The sequence below is a fragment of the Ammospiza caudacuta genome, chromosome 2 (assembly GCF_027887145.1).
Source record: "Ammospiza caudacuta isolate bAmmCau1 chromosome 2, bAmmCau1.pri, whole genome shotgun sequence".
Lineage (NCBI taxonomy): Eukaryota > Metazoa > Chordata > Aves > Passeriformes > Passerellidae > Ammospiza > Ammospiza caudacuta.
This window is the reverse complement of record NC_080594.1, coordinates 32,148,153-32,171,657: the sequence shown is the minus strand read 5'-3', so window position 1 is coordinate 32,171,657 and position 23,505 is coordinate 32,148,153. Positions and strand designations below refer to the sequence as shown.

General features: G+C 48.1%; 1 protein-coding gene across 6 annotated transcripts; it reads left to right on the top strand.

Annotated features, from left to right (window-relative positions):
- Nucleotides 1-795: 795 nt before the first annotated feature.
- ZNF384 (zinc finger protein 384) lies at nucleotides 796-23,105 on the top strand. Of its 6 annotated transcripts, XM_058824897.1 has the most exons (11): nucleotides 938-962; nucleotides 1,293-1,341; nucleotides 2,280-2,427; nucleotides 5,060-5,126; nucleotides 5,252-5,492; nucleotides 5,829-6,150; nucleotides 18,071-18,295; nucleotides 18,940-19,122; nucleotides 19,911-19,989; nucleotides 20,823-20,981; nucleotides 21,131-23,105. In XM_058824897.1, exons 3-11 carry the CDS (start codon nucleotides 2,375-2,377, stop codon nucleotides 21,404-21,406), a joined length of 1,605 nt encoding a protein of 534 aa, XP_058680880.1. In that variant the 5' UTR covers nucleotides 938-962; nucleotides 1,293-1,341; nucleotides 2,280-2,374; the 3' UTR covers nucleotides 21,407-23,105. The 6 variants fall into 6 exon arrangements, with proteins under 6 accessions (XP_058680881.1, XP_058680882.1, XP_058680880.1 ...); XM_058824898.1 differs by lacking the exon at nucleotides 2,280-2,427 and having other exon boundaries at nucleotides 796-962; nucleotides 5,056-5,126; XM_058824899.1 differs by lacking the exon at nucleotides 2,280-2,427 and having other exon boundaries at nucleotides 914-962.
- The last annotated feature ends 400 nt before the right edge of the window (nucleotides 23,106-23,505 follow it).

Below are 23,505 nucleotides of genomic sequence, written 5' to 3'. Positions count from 1 at the left end.
CACGGGAGGCTGCCAGACGGAGCTTGGGTGGGCTGAGGCTGTGAGAGGGAGTGCTCAGAGCCTGGAACGAGGGCGAGCTGCAGCCCCCGCCGGGGCCAGGTGTGCACGGTTACACCCGCAAGGACAACTGGTGTGTGGGGGAGGTCACACGGAACCGCGGGACAGGGTTACCCTGCTGCCCCTTCTGCTCCCGGCAGGCAGTGAGACGGTCCGGTTTGCCCGTTCTGGCACAAGGCCAGCTGGCGGGAAGTCCGTTCTGTTGGCTCAGCAGGACAAACACGTTTAGCAGCGTGCCAGAAAAAGCTCGAGCCAGCGCGGGCTGGGACCATCCCAGGCGCTGGCAGCCAAACTTTGAGACAACTCCCCTGGATCATCGCGGCGGGCCGGGACCGTCCGGGGCGCTGGCAGGCACAGCGCTCGGGAAAACTCCTCTGGAGCGGCCCCATCCCGCGCCGAGCCAGAGGCAGCGGCCGAATTCCTCATTCACGGTGCCTCATGAATATTCACGAGGGCGACCGCCTCTCCCCCCTCCGCCCGCCCGTCACGTGACGCCGCGAGGCCGGAAGCGGCCCTGCCGGCCGGGCTCGGGGACGCCGCGCGCCCGCCCGCCCCCCGCCCGCCACAGGCACTTCCGCCCTTCCGCCAGCCCGGGCTGCCCCGCGCGCCGGCGCCCTCCGCGCTTCCGGTAAGCAAGCGCGCGCGGCCGACCCCCGCCCCGACCTCCGGCCGCGGCCGCCTCGCCGGTGCCCCCGGCCCGGGCAGCCTCCCCCGGGCCGCGGCCGCCGCTCCGCCGCCCCGTTTTCAAGCGAAACCGCTGATGACGCCGTTCCGCTCATCTCGGCGACCCGGAAGCGCCGAGGCGCGGCCCGCCCCCTGACCCGGAAGCTCCTCCCCGCTGTCTTTCCGGTGAGGAGGCCGCCGCCGCCGGAGCCGGGCCGGGGCCGCCGCTGGGGGGGAGCCCGGTAATGTGCGGGGCGGCGGGACCGCGGGCGGGGGGCCGGGCAGCGGGACTTCCGGGGCCGGGGCGATCTGGAAGCGGAAATGGAGGAGGGCGGGCTGTCTGTCTGTCTGTCCGGCCGCCCGTCTGTCCCGGCGTCGGGGGCTCCGCCACGGGGGAGCCGCGCTCCGGGCCGGCCCCGCCCTCGGCCGCCGCGGCGGGAGGCGCGTCCGGGCCCCACGGGAGCGCCTGCCCCGCTATGGCCGGGGTGCCCCGGGCCGCGGGCCCCGCGGAGCGCCCGCCGCTGCCATGCGGGGCCCCCGGAGCCTCGGTAACCCAGGCGGTTTGTTTGCAGAGACGGCCCTGGAAGGAGGAGAAATGCAAGAGGAGGGAGAGTGAGAGGGGTAAGGAGCTCCCGGAGCTGCGTGAGTGACCCCCGCCCCTCAGCCGCGTCTGCCGCGGGCCGGGAGGAGACGGGAGACGGGACGGGCCGCGGGTCCCGGAGCTGGGAACGGGAGGGCGCTTGGGCTGCAGGGAGCGGGAACGGGGATTGAGCGCCTGGAAGGAGCTGGGGCGCAGGGGATGCCGCTGCCAGGCACCTGTTCCAACTGAGGCTCGCCCGCTCGGGGTGGAGGCTGCACAAGTGTCGGGGAACGGCACCAAAGTTGTGTCTGTAGTCTGCGGGTTTGGGATCCAGGACTTTGCCCGGTACGTTTGGGATATTCCTGATGCGTGTTCAAATGCGCTTGTTCTAAAGGTGTAACACCGTTTGAGCTTTCTGGTGCTTATAGTTACCAGGGAAGCGTTTTTGCTTTTGTTGTAACAGCCTGTGTGGCTTCCAGCATCCTTAGTATTTTGCAGCAATTAAGCCTAAAAGCTCCTTGTCATTGAACAAAGATCTTGGGCGGACATAAAACAACAGTCTAAATTGTTCCCAAGCTTTGCTCTCGGGGCCTTTTGTTGACTGCCGAATGGGAAATAAAAGCCAGGCATCTGGAGAATAAAGAAACCCGTGTTAAAAGTCAACCTGTGAACAAATACCTTCCCATCCAGCCTTGGTTGTGCCTTCCAGAAACACAGCCTGTATCTCACCGTGTACTTGCACGTGCTTTTACCTGTCTGTTATGATTAAGGTGCTGGGCTGCCAAGAAGTATAAATGCAGCACGTTAAGTATGTGATTCTGTGAGACGTAAACTCCAGATCCCTTGTCCCTTGCGAGTTCTCTGGTGCACTCGGTTGTTTATTTGGTGTATGTACATTTGTGGTGTGTACACAGAAAGTGTTTTTGGTTTACATCAGGAGGGTACGTTGGCATCTGTCTGATACTAGACTGGTGAATAGGAAGAAGGTCCCATCTCTGGCGTGTTTGTGGAAGCTGGGATGATGAAGGCCCTGCAGTGGGAGCGTGCTGTGGTGCAGGGTTGAAGCTCCAGCCCATGTCTGGTAGTTATAGAGCAATTGGAAGGGTTACGAGCAGAGTTCTGGTAAAGTAAGTGTGAGCAGCGGCTCAGTGGGGGCTGCCAATAGGGGTGCATGTTTTCAAAATACCCTTTTAGCCTAAAAGTGGGGTAGGGGAGGGACAGCTCTGGGACTAGGCCAGTAGGTTGGTGGAGGAATCTTACCTTTGTTTTCTGCCTTTGGAAGACTGGCTTGCTAGTGAAATTGCATGAAAGCTTCAACTTTTACACCATTTCTCCTTCTCCTCCACATTCTTATAACTCCATCACACTTCAGCCTTCCAAGCCAGAAGTTTGAGGCCTGGTAGATAATGTGGTCAATTATTGAGATTTTTGGATGGGGAGGTGGATTCCAAGGGAGTCTAATGAAATCAGTGTAGCCATCCTTTGAAGGATCAGTACGAGCCGTGTTTGACTTGCACACACTGTAAGCTGAGCAAACAAAAGTTAGATTCTCTCCGAAGTTCTGGTGCAAGACAAGATGGAGACAAGCAGCCACTGAGTGCCCTGGCCTCTGCTAGTCTGGATTTTGGAATCTGGAAATGGACTTGCCTTTTATTACTTGTTCTCTTTAAATAAGAAAGCTGTTGTGAGTTCTTTTTGCTTAAATTGGTGTGTTTCTGTTTAACTCCTGAAGTTTGCAGTTGCATCCAAGGGAGTCTTGGACAACTACAAAGTTTCTCTGGAAAATGCATCTGATTATTATTATTATTATTATTATATGAGACTTTGTGGTTTTGGACAGTCAGGTTCACTTTGGTGGTTTTGATGTGGAAGCTAAGCAAATAACTGCTTATTTATTTTAAAAACAAAACAAAAACCAAGCAAAAACCCTCAAACTTGGAAATTCCAAACAAAATGCCACTCTTGATTCAGGTGGTGCTCAGTTGCCAAGGATGTGTTATCTCCTCATGTGTGCCCATCCTGTGGAAGAAAAAAGTCATGTAATTAAGCATTACATGCAAAGGGCTGTGCTGTGGGCAGTGTACTCAATAATTAATTTGGCTGAAAAGAAAGCAGAGGAAGGAAGGTAAGAGTGTTGCCCCATCAGCCTCTGATTGAATCACAGCAGTGCAAATCCAGAGTAATTCAGTCAGGCAGCGAGCAGTCTGACTGCATGCCACCAACGTAAGGTAAATAATTTATCCTTAAGTGTGTTTATTGGTTGATTTGCAGTGAGTGAGTGAGGCAGGAGTACTTGGCCTTGCTGTTGCATGAGCAATTCATAAAAACAAAATTATCGGGTAATTTGGTTCATTTAAATACTGCTTCTCCACATAGAGGAAAATTATCTTTGCATTTTGGCTCATACACAGCAATTCCACATGTATTATTCCATCTTGATATACTTCTGTAACGTGTTTCATGCTACTGGGGGCATCCCTCTGAGCTCCCCTGAGGACTGAGATAGACCCTTCAGAAGCAATATTGTTCAGTTATGAGACCACTGACAAGACCATAACAGAAATATGAGCAGGACAGTTTGCAGGTAGCTGCATGAAAAACCTACAGTGGTTGTGCTCTGTATTCTGAGCATACGTTTTACCTACCACTTTTGCCATATTTGTTTAGGAATAGATGTATCTGTTTTCAGAAAATATTGTTTTGTTAATTTCTTTAGGTTTTGAGTAGTCTTTTTGCAAGTGTAACAAACTTTGTCCACTAATGGTATTACACAAAGGAATGTAAGGAAGAGAAAGGAAAGGGCTTCTTCAGTCAGGTGTTCCCAAAGAGATTATACCTCTGTGCTCAGGAGACTCTCTTTTGGTGTCTAACTCATCCTCTGAATGCAGGGAGAGTTGAGATGGAGCAGTGGACACTTGGCTGGGGACAGATTCCTACAGAATGTAAAGATGGGAAGAAAATGGGCAATGGCGAGCCATGACATGATCTTGCTTGGAAATAGGGTATCTCAGGAGCAGGGGAATCAGGTTATTTTCCTACTGCTTAGTCTCATTGGAGGAGAGCAGGAATATAGAATGATGCTTCTGTGTTGCTTTCAAGAGTGGGGCTGGTGTGGCAGCAGGAAGTTAGGAGCCCTGAGTTTGACTTCATGGTCTGCTGTGGCTGTCTGTTATCTTGGGCAAGTCTGTTTCCCTCTCTCTGCCTGTCTTTCTTCCTGTGTAACATAATGCTAATGTCCCTTTGCTGCATCTGGGTCCTTAGTGTTGAGCTGGGGTGGAGGGACAGGCAAGGTCCAGCATTTTCACTGCCTGTGGGGTCAGACTGTCTGTGATGGTGAAAAACAGTTTTCATCTGTATTTGCCTGCTTGCAGATACACAGACTTCATTTATGCCATGTACTTGGGTGGATGATAATTGGGAAAATTTGGATCTTTTCTGGGTTTCTAGTCAGTCCTGTTTTTTGCATGGAGGACTACTGGGCAAGGGGCATTTCAGATGGACCCAAGCCCATGGGAATAACAGGCACCTTTTCCCCCTGAAAATAATTTTTTTTTATTTGGGCAGATAGCTCAAAAGGGGGGAGAAGTTGCTCAAGGAAGACAGGGGAGATTAAGGAACTGTCACAGCATTAGACTGAGTCAGTTCCATGTTGGAATCTCTTTGAGTTTAATGGGTTTTTTGTGTGTGTTTGTGTGTCGTCTTCCTTATCCTCCATTCCTCCTCCCTTCCCCCTTCTTCTCGCCCCCTGTGCCCAGCTAGGATGGAAGAATCTCATTTCAACTCCTCCCCGTACTTCTGGCCAGCAGTGCCCACCGTCTCGGGACAGGTGAGATCTCCCAGCCTGTTATGTTCAGGAGTTTATGATGAGTGTTTCTGTTGCATTTCTTGCTCAGCCAAATGCTGGGCAAAGCTGTGCCAGGGTGTGCTAAGAGCTGTCCTCCCCCCGTTTAGATTGAGAACACCATGTTCATTAACAAGATGAAGGAGCAGCTATTGCCCACAGAGAAGGGCTGCAGCTTGGCTCCCCCCCACTACCCTGCCCTGCTGACAGTGCCCACCTCTGTGGCGCTGCCCACTGGGATCTCCATGGACTCGGACACCAAGCCGGAGCAGCTGACACCACACAGCCAAGCCCCCGTGACTCAGAACATCACCGTGGTACCAGTGCAGTCTGCTGGGCTCATGACAGCAGGTAGGGCACTCCAAAGGCTTTGGCAGTCACAGAGGGGACTGTGGCATGGGGAGACACAAGGTCCTGGAGAATCCTTACTGGACTGTAGATTATTCCTAGCCTTACTGATGGTGTAGACTGCCTTGGTATGGTTTCACTGTCAATCTCTAGGCACTCCATACACCCACCCTCTTTATGGAAGTTCAGCTTCCAGCAGTAGAGACTGGGAATGCTTTGGGAGGGGAAGCTACCCTTCTGTTTGTGTTGTAGGCAAAAGTAGATGTTTCTGTGGGATAAGGAGGTTGGGCATAATTGGAGATGTAATAACCGACTTCCTGCACCTTCCTTTGTTTGCAGGTCCTGGTCTGGTGATAACCTCCCCGTCAGGTTCTCTGGTGACCACAGCCGCCTCTGCCCAGACCTTTCCCATCTCAGCTCCCATGATTGTCTCTGCGCTCCCCCCTGGCTCCCAGGCAGCCCTGCAGGTGGTGCCAGACCTGTCCAAGAAAGGGACAACCACCCTCGCTGAAGGTGCCGGGGCTGGGGGAGTCGCCCCCAAACCGCCCCGGGGCCGCAAGAAGAAACGATTGCAGGAGTCGGGGCTGCCAGAGATGAGCGACCCCTTTGTGCTGACAAACGAGGATGATGAGGACCAGCACAAGGATGGCAAGACATACAGGTGGGGAGTGGGCTTAAACCTTGGCTGTAACATTGCATGGGCATGGGGGTGTAACCCTTCAGAGGGTTACATGGGGAAGGAGAGATCTCTGCTTTGTACCTAGAGAGTCCCTGAGTAGAGAATCTTTGAGCTGCAGAAAGAGTTGAGTTTTCTTTCTGGTCAGGAATATTTACAGGCTGATGGGTTGAACCAAAACTGAGGATTTCCTTTCAGTGGACAGTCTTGATTTCCTGAATATATAGTTGTTAATGTTACTAGGTTAGTTAACAACCAGGATGTTAGGGTGGCTAAACTACATCCTTGATGGCACAGCCAGCTGGTATGGGTGGTGTACTGCAGAGTGCAGTGCTGGCTGGTGCAGCTGGAGCACTGCTGGTGTATCTGAGAGCCCTGCTATACCTGGGGGCTCCTCAGTTACAGCTCCAGTCTCTGCAGCGTAAAGACTGCAAACTGGAGACACACAGAGCAGGAAGTGAACTGTGGTGGTAGTGTCTGCTCCTGTGTGTATTGTCCCATGGGATCTTCTATCTCAGCACTCCAAACAAAACAAGGGAAAAAATGTAATTCTGAATTACATATTAAGGGTGTTTCTGAGCCCTAAGTGTGTCAGATAAGAGGTTGGGTTTCTGAGCTTGGAGGGATGTGGCTTGAGTTTACGAGTGATGGGGAGGGGAGAGATAAGGTAGGAGGGAATACTTGAACCAGAGGATAAGCAGTGTGGGTGTTTAGAAAAGGTGGGAACCAGACAGAGCAGAAAGTGGTAGGCAGTAAATGTAATGGTCTGTCTTAGGCAGGAAGCAGGAGCACTTTGGGGTGATTCAATGATAGGTGTTTCTGGTGGATGATTAGGATAAATAAGAGGCAAAGTAGTAGCCAAATTGAAACAGGAATAGGAGATTGTCCCTAGGTCTTCTCATTTGCCTATAATGTGCCCAGGATCCCATATCAAACAGTTTTCCATTTATCATCCTAGATGTTCTTTGTTTTGGTTCAGATTTAGTTATCTTTCTGGAATTAGGCTTTTGGAATATGGAGGCATCTACATAGAATCTGTGTGCCCACCCCAGGCATTTTTTCACTTTAAACTATAGCTTTTTTTACTGTTTACATTTTTTTAATCAACACAGTTAAATGGGTACAAAAGCAGAGCTTGGATCAGCCTTTTTATCTTAGCCAATGTCCCGGTTTTTCAACTTTGAAAATATAATCAGCGTATGGTGAGGAAGGGTGGGAGTGTTTGGTAGCTTGCTATTTGTAATCCCACCGTTTATTTTGGGCCATAGCCACAGATCCACACTACTCAAGCTGCTTACAGTCTGGGTTGCTAATTAGGTTGTTAAATATGTATTTACAGGGGACACAATTGGCAGTGAACACTAGAATTAAAGCTGAACCAGGGCTTTAATTATAGCTCCTTGTTTACTTGCAAGTTTGGAAAAAAATGCCCAAGACCAGGTGGAGTGACTCAGCAGAAACTTTATGAACACGCATAGTCTGCGTAACAGCTCATGAAAAGGCCTTTGCAGGGAAAAAACAGATGAGTATATATGTGGGAATAAGTAATTTCTTAATGTTTAAGCTTTCTTTATGTTTATTCTGAGTGTGGTACCTTTTCCACCGGCTGCCACCCTAAGTAGGCCTTCCTCTGAGCAGTGCTTAGGTGTGAGAGACCTAAATTGGAGACCCCCAATAGTGGTGCTTCAGGAGGGAGTACTTCTGCCCTCCTTGAGATCTGCTCTTTGGACGATGCATCCCATGTGCAAGTTTGGAACTAAAAATGATTGTTGGAAAAATCAAGGAAAGCGCTATCTTCTCTTGAAGCTGTGGGAGAGAATAGCTTTGTGCAGCATAGTAAAATCATTTATAATATGCATATGAATAGACTCACAAGTTAAAACTTTGAGGAATGCTGGGATCCTCTGTATTCTAGAGGAAGATTTCAGTAGTTCCCGTCACTACAGTGTGCAGACATATGCTAGCTAAATTAAGACTGTGGGTGAGGTTCCTCTACTCCTGCTTCTTTCTCAGGCTGGAAGAGGAGTTGGTTTTGGCATTCATATGACTACATTTGTATGATTTCATTGATTCCCATGATGAGACACTGAGAATCGTGTACTCAGATTCCTGGAAGGAGTTGTACTACATTGATCAGTGTGGTTTTTATTTTATTTTTGTTTAATACCCAATTCCTAAAGCCTGGGATTATTTTGTCAAATTTAATTATTTTTAAGCTTTGTTTTTGAGCTCTGTGAGCTCTCTTGTCATGAGTGTCTGGGCAGGTGGCTAATATTTCTAATTCCTGACTCCTAGTGTGGTGATAAAGACAGAGTAGGGCCTTGAATGAGGAGCACAGCCAGGCAGATGTGGGAGGTGCTGGAGCATAAACCTTGATACATACAGCTCATCCCATTCTCTACTAAATGTAGAGATGCCCACTCCAGCAAATAGCAACTGTTTTACTGCTGTATCATCTCTAGAAGTGAATTAGTAGGCTGCTGTGAAAGTGGTGGAAGAATCTCTATGACTAGGATTTTTTTTGTAAGAAAAGCTGTGAGACTGTTGCTAATGATGGCAATACTTGCAGATCTTCAGTGTCTGTCCTTAGGATTTGTCTGGCAGAGTCCTTGGTGCATTGCATTGTGCTGCTGGAAGAATGCTTGCACCTGCAGGGGACAGCATCTAACCCAGTCCTGTGAAGCATTTTCTTTCATGAGTAATGTCACTTCAGTCTTGTCTGGATTCATCGTCAGCTCTTTGTTAGCCTTCCCTGTCATCTTTGTATAATTTACTTTTTCTTTGGAAAATGTGATCAGCATCTTTCTAGAAAAATGCTGGCACTATGGAGCACATGGCTTCTTCCCAGTGCTTTAAAAGTGCTGAGGAAAAGGCAGCAAACAGATCCTGGATACAGTAGGATTGTTTTTTAGTCCTGGTGTGGTGCCTGTACCTGTGCACTTTTAGAAGTCTGTGGTGTGATGTGATCGGTGGACAAGACTGATAAGGTGATTTAGCTGCTCTGGGCCAGATCATCAATTCTCTTCTCTTGACAGTTCTCTAAGCAGTTTCTTTGTAAGAGGAAGAGAGCTCTGTATAGGCACTGCTAGGCTCTGGTACTAAGTAAAATCCAGGATGAATACCAGTTTATAATCTGGAATATTTTGCAGGCTGTGCTCTGGAGCCTCGGATACCAGCAGAAAGGTTGTTGGCCTGAGAAGGGCCTCATGTCATAGTGTAATCAACAAGCTCTGTCTTCTCCACTTCTGGTTTTGGGTTTTCCTTACTTTCACTGGGGAACAGCAGGGAAGCTGGGAGACAATAAGCAGCTGAGGGACATAGGAAAATTCAGAGATGGGTCCAAGGTGCAAAAGTGTACAGAATCGTTAGTGAACTGAGCTGCAGAAGGTGAGGAAGCTGGATGGAGACCCTCATTAGAGAGCAAATTATGTACACAAGGGGAACTGGTGGTTTGAATACAGCAGGTGGGTATCGTCTCAGACATGTCTTGTTTTAAGCCTGTTTGGATTTAGCATTACTGTTTAGTGAACTTCCCATAGTTTTGAATCAATTTGTAATGTGGTGGCTATGAGTTTAGTAAGTCACACGTGTCTGTGACAATATTGTTGAATTTGGCCATTTTTAAGCTTGGAAAAAATCTGTTAAGCATGCTCTGAGATGATTTATAGTTTGCAGGTGGAGATATGTGAAGGAAATATTCTCTTTGAGGCTTCTTGAGGCTTGAACCACTCCAGGCACTCAGCAGACAGTCCATCTCCACAGAGGAGACTTCTCTCAGTTTCTGTGTGAGGCTGGACTATATATCTACTCTTTCTGCAACTCTATGCATCTTCTGGAGCTGCACTGTAGGGCCAAACATGCTTTTCCTTCAGGCACAGCTGCTCTTCCTTCTGCTTCAGAAGGGGTCTCTAGTTCCCAGTGTGGACAATAACCTCCATCTCTGATGGACACAACAGCAAGGCATGAGAAGACACTGCTTGGTTCAAACGTGGTAGGGATGAGAATGAGGTATGGGCAGGGACTGGAGCTGTTTGTGCTGAGGAGATCTGGAAACTCAGTAGAGATGGGAATCAAAAAGGAGGAGAGAAAGGACAAGAGCCTACAAACTAGGGAATGCAGCAGAGGATGTGATGGGGAGCCTCTATGCAAGGGAGAGAGCGGAGAGCTAGCACCAGAATAAGCTATAAGCAGCCAAGACTGAAGGGTGGAGGAAAGAACCAGACCTGCTACGTTCTGGAAAATGAGATACCTAGAACTGGCAGAACAGAGAGGGACAAGAGTATGGGATGTGGACAGACATAGAAACATGAGCAAGAGGAGATAAGTGTTAGGTAACTGAGGGAATGAAGTAGCAAAGTGTCCTTGCAGTAGAGGATCAAGAGGCTGGGGCATGTGGGTAAAGAGCTTGGGTCTGGGCCTTGCTGCAGGAGAGGGGATTGCTCTGGGCTGAAAGGCTAAGGGCAAAAAGGGAATTAAGTTTGAAGTGTCAGGCAGAAAGGTTGACCACATTCCCTCCAAAGCCTAGAAATACTAAACCCAGTGTTTCTAAATTTTGCCATGGCTTTGATGTCAGCATAAGAATGTGACCTCCTCTGGCAAAGAACCTCATCTCCCTCTTAGGCTAGAAAAAGGTGAGAAAGTATTGTTACTGTCATTTATCATCTTAGCTGCAGTGGCAGAGGTGTGTGCAGTGGATTTTAAGATTGCTGATGACCACCGTGGGTGTCAGTGTGATGCCACACGTTGAAATTTCTGTTTGCTTTTTTTAACAAGTGGTTCCGTGAGCAGCGGAACTAATGATGCCTGGTTTCCAGCGGCTCTCTCCTGTGTGGATTCTCTGATGTCTAATCAAGGGTGAGCTTATTAGCCTTTCCCTCAGCAGAGGACTCCAAGAGAGTCTCTCTCCTTTCCTCAGCTGCACATTTTTGAGACTTGTCTTGATTTTTAAGATCCTTACCCCTTTTCCAGATTGGCTGGCATTGTCTTACGGTCTCAGAGTTTCAAGGAATACTGTTGCACATGCACATTTACATATGCACATGCAGTTTGTACACATAATTCTTGCTTTGTACATAAATGTAGTGTTTGGAGCTTAGAAAATGACAATTTGACTGGCCACATGCCTGAGAGTATAATGAGGTAAAACTTTGTGGTATGGTAAGTTCTCTCCCTTCTGCTGAGATGTAACTGTGAGTTTGTGCATGCATGTGCTTTCCCTTGGCAGCTCCTCATAGTGCCAAACAGAAGGGATTGACAAGAGAAGTTCTGCAGTCACAAATTCTAATTTTGGCATGTTACTTGTCAATGGAATGAATGTGTGCAAGGAAATGAGGAGAACAGTCACAGTTTCAGCTTGGGAGAGAGGGAACTTTAAAACTGTATTTTGTGCCTCTTGTCTGATTACACCTTAATTTGGCCCTGCTGAGTCAAGGCACTTTGATAGCATCCTTGATTAGTTATTGGTGCATGATAGCCTGTCAGAGACCTGCATGTTTGCTCAACCTGAAAGGAATATTCTGTGAAAAGAAAATAAAATGCATTGACATGGGATTGTGGAATTGAGGGGGATGATCTGGGGAAGGCATTTCCTAGTATGAAGAACTGTTGATTACATTTGCCTCTGCCACAGATTGCTGTGGTATCCTACAGCCCTACAGATAATCTTGCCTTGAAGTGTGTGCAAGTACGAGTTAGGTTGAATCTTCAGTGGATTTGCATTTGTCTTAGGCTACAAATGACCATAGAGAGTTACCCCGAAATAATTAACATTCAGGGTTCCCAAAACCATAATCTCAAGTATCATTGAGCACTCCTCTGTTACAGGTCAGACCCTGTTCTGCTTTGCAGAAGTGTTGCAGCTCATAGGAGTAGCACAGAAATTTATAGGAGCAGTGATATGAATGTATGTAATAGGAATTTTCCTTTAAAGGAAAAAAAAAAAGTCACAGATTTCAGTTTGGCTGCTTGGAATTAGTGGGTACGTCTCTCTTACTGTGTTTCACTGGGTCTTTTTTGATTCCCTTCCCTTACAAAACATAAACCAGGGACATTGTGGAGGTAGATGAGTGCTTATGGAGCACTGATATTTCTGTGGTGGGTACAGGAGATGAGTGATCTGCTTCATGAGGTTGGAATTGCATGTTGGAGTTGGACGAGGCTTAAGGCTGTCCAGAGTGGTGATATAAAAAGCTGAATGCTTGCTTGTTAAGTGTCTGTCTGTGCAACATAATAAGAGTGCAGTTCTGTGGAAACAGTCAATAAAGCTGTATCAGAAGGCACCTGCATTGCAGAGCCAAATTATGGTGACATGGATGACCTTAATCTTGATGTTTCCAAATTTCCTAGTGCTTTTTAATGGGCCTTTTGTATTCTTTTAATTTTAGCTCTTGCATGTTATCACTATAGTGGGAAGCACATTATTGTGTTTTATTGTTTTGTTGGTCTTTTATGCTAATGGTGACTGATTTCAAAAATTGGTGGACGGTGTCTTAGGCTTGATGTTCGATGATTTGGAGGTCAACAGAAAGTCATGGCTGATAACCTAAAGATAAAAGCAATGCCGGTGGGTAGCTGTAAAGAAGTGGGATATTTATCTGGTTGTTAATTGTTCAGACAAAATATATCTTAATACAGTCCCATGGAAGACTTAGCCTTTTGGGACAGCATGATGTCTCCAGCAGCCAGGGACTGAGGTCCAGATGTTGGGACACAATGGCAAACATTATCAGACAGAAGTGTTTTGTTGGACTATTGAATGTCTCTGGCCTAAAGATAAGGAATATGGAGGAGCAGTATCCTGGAAAGCAATGACTGTGAAAAAGACTTTCAGGAATTAAGTGACATCATGAAAGCTCCCAGTGCAAGACTGCGACAGAAAAGGCTTAAGGTGCAGCTGTTGAAAGCATAAACGATTGAGTCATTAAAAGAACACAGGGAATTTGTGAAGTATGCTGAAATACCACAAAATTTTGGGTCAGGTATTTTTAGGGTCATTTGGAAAAATGGGCAAAATGCAGGAATGCCCTCAAATCTGGGAACTGGGAAAGTGCCATATGATGAGAGCATTTTGAACTGCTCTTTGCCTTGCCAGTATATGAGAGTATGCTTTTCTGCAACCTTACCGAGCCACCAGGTGACAGAAGGACTGTGGAAGTAAGTTGACCAAGATCTCTGAGCATAGCTGATAGATTTGTTGCACACTCCAGTAGTGTAAACTGTTCAGTGGAAGCACAGTGTTGGCTTTGGAATAGAAGCTGATGCTGGGTGTGCCAATGTGGAAGCAGAGATACAATTCCTGTGCCTTCATTTGGCATCTTTGTACTCACTGGCTTTATTTGGGTGTTGCCCAAGTGTACCTGTGTATCTTGGATGTTAGTTTTGTCTCCTTTCCCCTCCTCTTACAAAATATTAACAAGAAAGTGTTTAACTTCAGCTTAAAAAATGGGGGAATGTGAGGGTCAAGCATTTATCATGAACTGTGCATCCATTATTATGCTATGCTTGCATTAGTTACTTCATTAACTCTGCATTGCAAAGGCAGGACATTTCCTTCCTTTTTAAATGAACTGCTGACTCTGACAGCCTAAACTTATCATCTAGTCTAACTTCAGACTTTCCTGGTTTGAGTTTTAGTTTTACTGATGGTCTAACTTGTATGTGTAGCCTAACAGAAGGAGCAAGGACTCAATTAACTTGTAAGACTACTCTCAGTAGATACTAGGAATTCGAATTCTCAGAGCCATATAAAGCTTACATAGTTTTCACAACTGTGATACTGATTAATTAAGCACTTGATTGAAAAAGGCTGTTAATCCATGTTGGGCAAATTTTACTATGAGCTGGTATTTCAGATGACATTTTATCTCCTAACAGCATCTGATGAATGAGGCGGAACATTCCATGAAAAGTGGAAAAAAAAATACAGCACTGTGTGCCACAGAGTTGTAGTCTAGTTGCTATAGGCATCATTTTCTTTATGACTCATTGTGATGACTTTTATATGGGAGTAGAATTAGAATTGTACATCCACCTTTTGCTGGCATTTCATGATTTTTGAGTGTCTTTGTCTAACATGAACATTTTTTTGAATGTCTTTATTTCCTATAAAAAGAAAGCATTATAAACATTGGAAGAGGTTACTTTTGATCTCTGGCATATGGCTGAGTGCTAATTTAACCGTTGATATGAACCTCTGTTTTATTAAGGATATTTTCTCCAAGGCTGTCTGAATTTGCAGAGCCATAACAAGGAGCTGCAGGGGATGTTGTGTCACACCATCAATGGGAATGCTGCAGTCATTTCTGTTTCTTGCTGTCAGAAAGAATGCAGCCAAAGGAGGGGTAGTTTAAAAGCACAGTGGGGAGACTATTAAAAATGGATATTAAACAGAGGGGGGGTAGAAATCAATTATTTCATATAGTGTTTCATTCATGCTTACTAAGGAGCACTCCCTATTTTCCTCTCCCCGGCCAGAATTTCACTGAAGTAGAACACTGAAATGCTGCTAGTGTCAGGTGGGATATTCTCATTATCCATATAGATTTAACATTTTTTTTTAATCCATATTTGCCCACTAGAGGGCTGATTGCATCTTCCCCTTTAATATTTGATGTTGTCTGAAGCAGAATGCAAAGCCCTTAATTAAATGGATCATTTGTTCCCGTGAAAAAGCCTGATACCACACAATATAAAATTCTGAAATGCAGCTTTCTGCTATATTCCAGGGCTTTTTTTAACTCATAAGGCTCATGAATTTGTTAATGCTGCATAACATTCTCAGGGCTGATGCTAATTAGATGATTAGAAAATGAGTTCTTGCAATATTTTAATTCTAAATGTTGTTTGAAAAACAATATCAGAATGTCTATAGCTGCTAAATTCAGACAACAGAGGTTGTTTGTTTGAGGGTTCTGTTTTGATTTTGGGGGTTTGGGGGAGGTTAGGGTTTTGGGGGGTTCTGTTATTGTTGTTGAGGCCTAATAATCAGATTTATCATTGTCATGCAAGTGCCAGTGATGTTTTGAAAACTTCTTTATAATTTTATTTTGAAAATAGAAAAGGACATGCAGTCTGTTTTTCTTCAATAAAGTTTATTTTAGAGAATTTCTGACCTGAAGGCTGATACCTGGCAAAGCAAATAAGTAAAGGAAGGGGTGCACAGGAGTTATGGAAGATGAAGTTGATGGCTTTATGGTACTATAGATTTAATGCATGGGACTGCTTGGACTTGATGGCACGGTAAAGTTCATTAATTTTTCAGAACAGAATAGACTATTTAAAATACAGAGTCCTGTGTACAGCACAGAAGAGATTAGTGCCCAGCATTCTCTTGAAACTAGAGCAAAAACCCTTAGAAGGGTATTTCTCTTAGAAAGGGTTCTCAGAATGCTGATTGTAGGGGCCAAGTGATTGAGACCATATTGTAGCCCCAAGCCTTGTTCCAAAGATACATTATTCTCGTGGTTGGAAAAGTTTCCTCTTTTTTCCACTTTTGGTGTCAGTTGTTGTTCCTCGTTATGTCTGACTTGTTCATAAAATAAGCCCCTAGTAATTGATATTTTTCTCCCTTCATAGATTTATTTGGCTGTTGACCAGGTTATCTTTTAAGCTTTACTTCAAACCTAGATCAACTGGAGTTAGTGAATCTTTCCTGCAAAGCCAATTTTCCACATGCCATCACTCTTTAAGTTTGCTGAGCCCGTGTGAGTTTTTCAGTAATGGCTGAGGACATTGACTACAGAATTAGACATGCTGTTGGCAAGAACAGTCGCTCCCCTCTGTATACAAAAAGGATACCTGCTATTCCCCTTTGTTTTGGTGAGCCGTATTAGCACAGCATCACACTGGGAGCTTGTTCTCAATTGAATGGTTCCTTATCAGAGGGCCAGTGCTGTGGAACGGGGTTCAATTGAGAGTAATGGAAGTCAGCATCTGCTGAGAAGGAGCTTGCTAAAAGTCAAGCTTGGGATTATGCTGTAATTGCTTGCAGTAGCAGGGAGCTGGACTTGGTGGCTCAAAGGTATTTTTCAGTTCAGTGTTCACCTCAGTTATTCCTAACGTTGGTGCTTTCAAGGACACAGTCCTCATCATGTAAGTATGACTTGATTACTGCAGAATACATATGCCCTATTCAAGTCTAGCATTCCAGGAAGTCTGGAACAAACTGTGTGACTTGAGATAGTTTGGTTTACAAACCAAGAGCTACTTTTTTAAAAAAAGATGATGCTGATGTACCTTTTTACTCCTTATATCTTTAATTGATGTAGGGATAAACAGTAAAATTGCTTCTGTTTGTTGATTCCAGCAGGGATTGGGGGGTGTGTGTGTGTATTGAGGAGGAATTTATGTAAGGATGTACTTAGTTTGCATGTTCTGTTAGGGCTCGCAATTAAAATGGATTAAGAGAAAGATGAAGGTAGGACACGTGGGAACAACTGTTAGAGATGATAATGAATGTAGAAGAGCAAAGGTGGAGAGGAGGGAAATGTTATGACAGGTGTGTGTTAGAGTGCTTGCTAGGGAGGCATGGCTTCCAGCTAAATGGCTGGGAATCAAGCTGTGGCTCGGAAGGGCCTGTGGAAGTGAAGGTAGGTGCTGGATAAACACTGCTTACATGACATACGCTAATCAGACTGCACACATCATAAAGCTTCTGGCTCCAACAGAGTCACAACAGTAGATGTAATGAAGTATCCTCCTGAGAGGAGATGGATATGGGGAAGAGCAGGATCAGCTCTGTGGCTTGTAATACCTGCAGAGACTTTTGTTGCTGAGCAGTTTTGTAAACACTATAAAACTCAAGAAATTCCCAGACAAAACCACTGTGAACGCTGAATTCATGCTAACCAGCCTTCCTCTGGCTGGCATCTCTTCTCTCAAATGTGACCCTGGAAGTTGCATGTGGAGATTTTATTTTGCCTTTAATGTAAATGAAAAACCTAAATTCAGATAAACCTTTACTCTGCCCCTTGTTTGACACACACGGGGTGTGGGGAAGAAATGGAAGAAAGAACTTGGATGCAGCTTCTATCTCTCTGTCAAATTAACAACCACGAAAGCTTTTACTATCTTGAACTGTAAAACAGTATGAGCTTCTCTTAACAGCCTGGTGTCGTAGTGGAGGAACAGTTTTTAACAGCAGCATCCGTAGCAGAGTGATGCCAACTGCTTCTTCTTGTTCAGAGAGTCTGTGTGTTCACAAATACATTTCTGATCATTATGGGAACAGATGGATCCAAACGCCCAGACAAAACATTTTGCATCACTTCACTAAGACTGAAATGATGAAAGCCCACTAGACCAATGAAATACCACATTTGATATCCAGAATATCTTTGTGAGACCTACTAGGAAAGCAGCACTGCTGTTACTCTCAGCATTTTGTATCCTAAATATTTGAGTGTCTTCTCCAGAAATGGGGGCAGAGTTAAGTGGATTTGGCCATTTTTGCTCTCACAGACTTCACAGTACATGGAATTAACTTCTAATGCAAACTATAACCTGGGATTTCCAGGTTTTCCAAGTTTTTTTTGACTGAAATAAATCATAGATTAACAAAGTGGTGGTTTTGTCTGGGAATTATTCCTATCCCCTTAGGATTGCCATTGGAAAATTTTCAGAGTGCTGCCCAGCCTCTCTTGCAAGCCAGTTGGTTTCTTCCAACACCTTCACTTGTCTGGCTGTGAAGTATTGCTTGTTCTCTTACACCAATTCCCAGCTTAAATTTGTTCTCCTGGGACTGAACCACTCACAGTCAAGCAGTGTCCCAGGAGAAACCTCCCCAGTACCTCATAGTGGGAAAACACCCCTTCTTCACTCAGTGTGGAGGATCCCATCCAGTTAGAGCTGATCCATATTGGGGCTTACCCCCATGTGACCCTATCTCTTCCCCTCGCCCCGGTCCCAGGTGCAGGATGTGTTCGCTGACCTTCTACTCCAAGTCGGAGATGCAGATCCACTCCAAGTCCCATACGGAGACAAAGCCACACAAGTGTCCTCACTGCTCCAAGAGCTTCGCCAACAGCTCCTACCTGGCCCAGCACATTCGTATCCACTCAGGGGCCAAGCCCTACACGTGCAGCTACTGCCAGAAGGCCTTCCGCCAGCTCTCCCACCTGCAGCAGCACACACGGTAAGGGCCGGAGGAGGCTGGGGCCCTCTGCACTGCATGTTGCCGTCATCCCAGCATGCTGTGAGCACCTCCGTGGGCGGCTGCCTGGGCAGACCTGGCTGGTTGTGGCAGGCTGCTCAGGGCGTACGCGCGGCAGAGCGGCGGTGGCGGTACCGGACACGTGAGCCTGGTGCCCGGCTGTGAGGGGCTGGATGTGCTCAGGTTAGCGCTGCTCCGCCAGAGAGGCGCCGGCAGCGGAGTGACGCTTTCTGACAGGAGCCAGGGCTGGTTGTGCCGGTGTGAGAGTAGAACGGGCATAGGAGGACTGTTCCCTGTCGCCCCAGCGTAGTTGTGCCAAACATCTCAAGTCCAGGCTTGCAGCCCCCCCTGCTGTTTCAGCCACAGGCTTCCCACACACAGCTCTGCCAATGCCCCTCAGTCCAAGCTCTATAGTTGCTCTCTCTGGATCCTCCCCCGGTGCAGACAGACCATGGTCCCTTGAATCCAAGGGGAGCACAGTTTGAGACCAAGAGAGCTCATGTTCGGAGTTCCTTCACGTAGCAGATAGCGTGGTGCTGTCCCACCCCCTTTGTGCCCTCATTCCATCAGCACTAGCCAGATGGCGGTCATGTCCAACTGCTGCTGCTCCTCCTCCTCTTCGGCAGGATCCACTCCAAGCTCCACACGGCGATTGTCAAGCCGCACAAGTGTCCTCACTGCTCCAAGAGCTTCGCCAACACATCCTACCTGGCCCAGCACCTCCGCATCCACTCGGGGGCCAAGCCCTACACCTGCCGCTACTGCCAGAAGGCCTTCCGCCAGCTCTCCCACCTGCAGCAGCACACACGGTAAGGGCCAGAGGAGGCTGGGGGCCTGGCCCTGGTCCCCCCGCGCTGCCGGCATGCACCTCTGGAGCACGCGCGCCAAGCATGCGGGGGGCGGGCGGGGAATGCGGCCGGCTGCACCCCAGAAGGAGGTGAGCCACCTGAGTGGACGGAGTGGAGGCTGCGCAGGAGACACTGACCACGGCAGGGCTGAGGTGGGCACGTGCTGTCCCTGGGGATCCTTGGTCTTGCACCGTGGGCGGCACAGAGAGAGCGATAGAGAGAGAGGCATTGGCTGTAGGGGATCCCGGCCTGGCACCACGGGGGTTGGACTGAGTGTGTGGAAGCTGCTTCTGGCATTGCAGGGGGACAGGGACAGGTTAACACTGTAGGTAAACTCAGCCTGTTACTTAAAAGGAAAAGTGTTGGTTTGTCTATCCTGGAGGGAACAGAGCTGTTTTCTTGGTACTCTGGAAGCAAGAGAACAGATTTCTCTTGGTCATTTAGGACTCCTGAGTTTGGAACAGGGAGCCTGGACCTCCAGACCCCTTCCCAATACATTTTTAGGTAGCTCACATGCTGAGCTGTCCAGGCGTTCCTAAGCTCTTGCTCCCCAATCCTTGTCACTCTGAAATCTGCTTGACTGCCTGTCTTCAACTTCTAACTGGACGTGGGAGCTGTGCAGAGCTCTCCTTGTCCAGCTATAACAGCATCTGGAGGCAACATCATCCCCTTCACACAGCAGCAGGTCCTGGCAGTCTGCCCTGTCTGCCTGCTCACTGCCTCCCGTTTGTGCTCTTCCTCCTCAACAGTATCCACACCGGGGACCGACCCTACAAATGTGCTCACCCTGGGTGTGAAAAGGCTTTCACCCAGCTTTCCAACTTGCAGGTAAGGGTCTGGGTGTGTCCTGCTCCTCGGCAGGGGTTGGCACGGGTTCCAGTGGTAGAGGAGGTGGAGGAAGTGGGGCAGCTGGGAGGAGAGTAAAGAACGCAGAAAGCTATTGAAGCCCTGGGCAGGGAAGAAATTCCTGACTTGTGGCACTACTGGCCCAAAGGCGCATAAACGGTCACATCCTGTAAAATTAACTTGACTCGAAAGTGGTGAGACCTTAGTGAAGTTCCTCCCATCTGTTTTGCAGTTTTCTAACTTAGCTGGGGCGAGACTTTTGTGAAATGTTACACCCAATAAAGTCTGGGTATCTGGGTGGGTTTTTTGTTTGTTTTACAATGAAATGGAGGGCATAAGGGTAGGGATATAGGAAGCAGAAGTGGTGTGTCCTGTTGCAGTACCCTGGAGGAGGGGGACTGTAGAGTGTGCCAAAGAGCAAAGAGCTGTAAACACCTGCAAGCAGTTAAAGCAAATCCTGCCCTAAAGGTAATAAATGCAGGGAGCAGATGTATAGAGGAACAGAAAAGGAGAGACCAGGAAAAGACTGAGAGTTGCATGGAAACTGGGAAGATGGGGGTTGTGGAGCATTAAGAGTCTCTGCTCTTCAAATGCCTAGTATGCATGAGGGGGAAGGGCGTGTGTGGGGAGGGTGTGGTGGGCTGGAGGGAGAAGTTCTGTCCCTATGCTAGGAGCCAGGTTTACCTTCCTGAGCAGCCAGGAGCTTGGGGCCTGGCTGTAGGGGGGTGTTTGAGATGAAGCCATCTCCAGTACTAATACTTGCTTCCTTCCTCACGCTTGCTTTCTCTTTCCTGCCTGCTGCTGCCACCCGCCAGTCCCACAGACGGCAGCACAACAAAGACAAACCTTTCAAGTGCCACAACTGCCACCGTGCGTACACGGATGCTGCCTCGCTGGAGGTGCACCTGGCCACACACACGGTGAAACACGCCAAGGTCTACACCTGCTCCATCTGCAGCCGGGCCTACACCTCGGTGAGTGTACACAAGTACTCAGCTTCCCAGGGAGCAGCTTCTGTAGATCCAATGGGAGCATTCCCTGAGTTGCCATGTCCCTCCCTATTGGCTTTGGCTCTTGTGAGCATCGTTCCCTCCTCTCTCTGACGCGCTCCCTCCCGTTGCAGGAGACGTACCTGATGAAGCACATGCGGAAACACAACATCCCTGACCCACAGCAGCAGGTGGTTCAGGCACAAGCCCAGGCCTCGCAGCAGCAGCAGCACTTCCAGCCGCAGGGCGGGGGGGCAGCAGGGGGCCCTTCTGGAGACACTAACCAACCCAACCCTCCCCCCCAGTGCTCCTTTGACCTGACTCCTTACAAGACTTCAGAGCATCACAAGGACATCTGCCTCACTGTCAGCACCAGCGCCATCCAAGTGGAGCACCTCTCCAGCTCCTAGAGAGACCTCAGCCCAGGGAGCAGAACGCCTCTTGTGCATAGCCTGTGCCAGGGGCACCGCTTGTGCAGCGGCCCTCCTCGTGCAACAGTTTCCGGCCTCTCCTCCTGCAGCAGCCTCTCCTGGCTGTGTAACCCTGTTCATGGCAGCCCCTTGCACAACAGCCTGTCTCAAGGGGGTGCTCCTTCTGTGCAACAGCCTGCCTGGTAGGAGGATGCTTCCTTGTGCAAGAGCCCCTTTCCTGTGCTGGGATCACTTCCTCATGCAAGAGCCCCTCCTTTGAAACCCAAAGAAAGGCCCCTGTTTTGCCTTCTCTCTCACTGTAGGATGCGTCTGAAGCGGGGTTGCGTGTTGTGACACGCGTGGTGGATGGGATGGAGAGACGGCCCTTGTATATGCGGGGGCTTGGACACGTGTTTTTAGCAGGCCACAGAAGAATGTGGCAGGGTTCACAGCTGGATGGGGTTCTTTGAGGATTGCCTTGAGTGTCTAAGAGAGAAATATCTATTCCTGTCCCTCCTGCTTGTGAAAGGGAGGAGGGGTCGCTCGTCCTGCCCCAAGGACTGGATGGGAGAAACCTTCTCCCGAGTGGAAGGTGAGACCAGTGGAGGGGGGAGAGTTGAGGCATGTTCTCTGGGATGGACAGGTGCCTACACTGCCTAAGGGCTGTGGAGTATTGCATTCTTTCTCCTCCCCTAGTGGAGAGCAGTAGAGAGGAGTCTGTCTGAACTGGCTGCTGCCTCTCTCTCACAGCTGTCTGAGCAGCACAATGGCCCCATAGGAATGTGGGTTCCTGCTCATTGCCCTTCTTGCCTGTTGTGGATGATATCCTAGCAGCTTGTACTCCTCCTCCTCTCCCTCCTGCTTTTCCCCTCCTCAGAAAAGCCTACAGGCATCAACAACAAACCAAAAAGCAACTGGAGGGAGGGTAAGAGACTGCCAAAATAATCATCACCCTTCTCTCTACTCCCTTTCCTGAAAGGCGGAATGACAGCAGTTCTGACACTCACATACCTGTCCTGCCCCCAGTTTCCCAAAGGGAAAGAGGAGGAGGAGGAGGAGGAAGAGACCAGTCTTTTCAAGGGGCTGGCAGGAAGCAGGGAAAGGCTAGCTTCTCCTGCTCTTCTCTTGCCAGAGTGCTCTCCCAGGCTCCCTCTTGCCAAGACGGGCTGGACTCACATGGCAGTGGTGGCCTCTTCTGGACCCTGGTCATGGGAGAGAATCCCCAAAAGGTGGACAGTGGAGAGAAGGGGATGAAGATCCCCACAGAGAGACCAATCTAATGAGAAGGGGGAGCCAACAAGAATAAACGGAAGGCCCCTTGAATTTATATATATATATATATATAAATATCTATTCCCACCCCTGGCCCGCTCTGTCCTTGCTGTAACTGTTTCTATCTCTGTGTTTATAAAACGCATTATCCTGGCGAATTTTTATTTTCAATCTTTGTTTGTTTTTCCCTTTCTCTTCGTCTTCAATTCTCCTTCCTCTTTTTTTTTTTTTTAATTGGTCCACATGACTGCTAGTCTTGTGTGTTACTTACTAGTTTCTTTGGATCATGGAGGCTGACTTGGAAGAGAATGAGAAGGCAAGGGAAAAAGCATGTGTTGTTGGGTTTTAAAATCAGTCACCCACCCAAAGCCTATAGAATCCCAGACTTCTGTATGAACAACCAATAGGGGCATCTATTTTATTTTTTTTTAACCACCCTGTATAGAAATAAATTGGTGTAAAAGGCTGCTTGAAGGTGCTGCTGCGAGCAGCCTGCCCCTGTGACGTGTGTTCCTTCCCCCTGCAGCCGAGCCCTGCAGGAGCCTCTGGCTGCCCTGGCTCTGGAGGGGCCATGTGGGCAGGCACAAGGGAGCACATCCCTGCCTTTGGCACTTTGCGCTTTGCACAAGGACAGCGAGGAGCTCTGCACCCGGGGAGCCTGTGGCAGAAACCTTTTCTCTGCTTTAGTCACCAGGGTTGGCTGCAAACAGGTGGAGTGCTTGGTAGGTGCATAGGCTAGGCTAGAAGGAGCTGTCTGGTTTGACTCCTGCATTTCACAGGTGACATTTCAGTCCATTTAATCTGTACTGAGAGTAGCCAAGAACTGA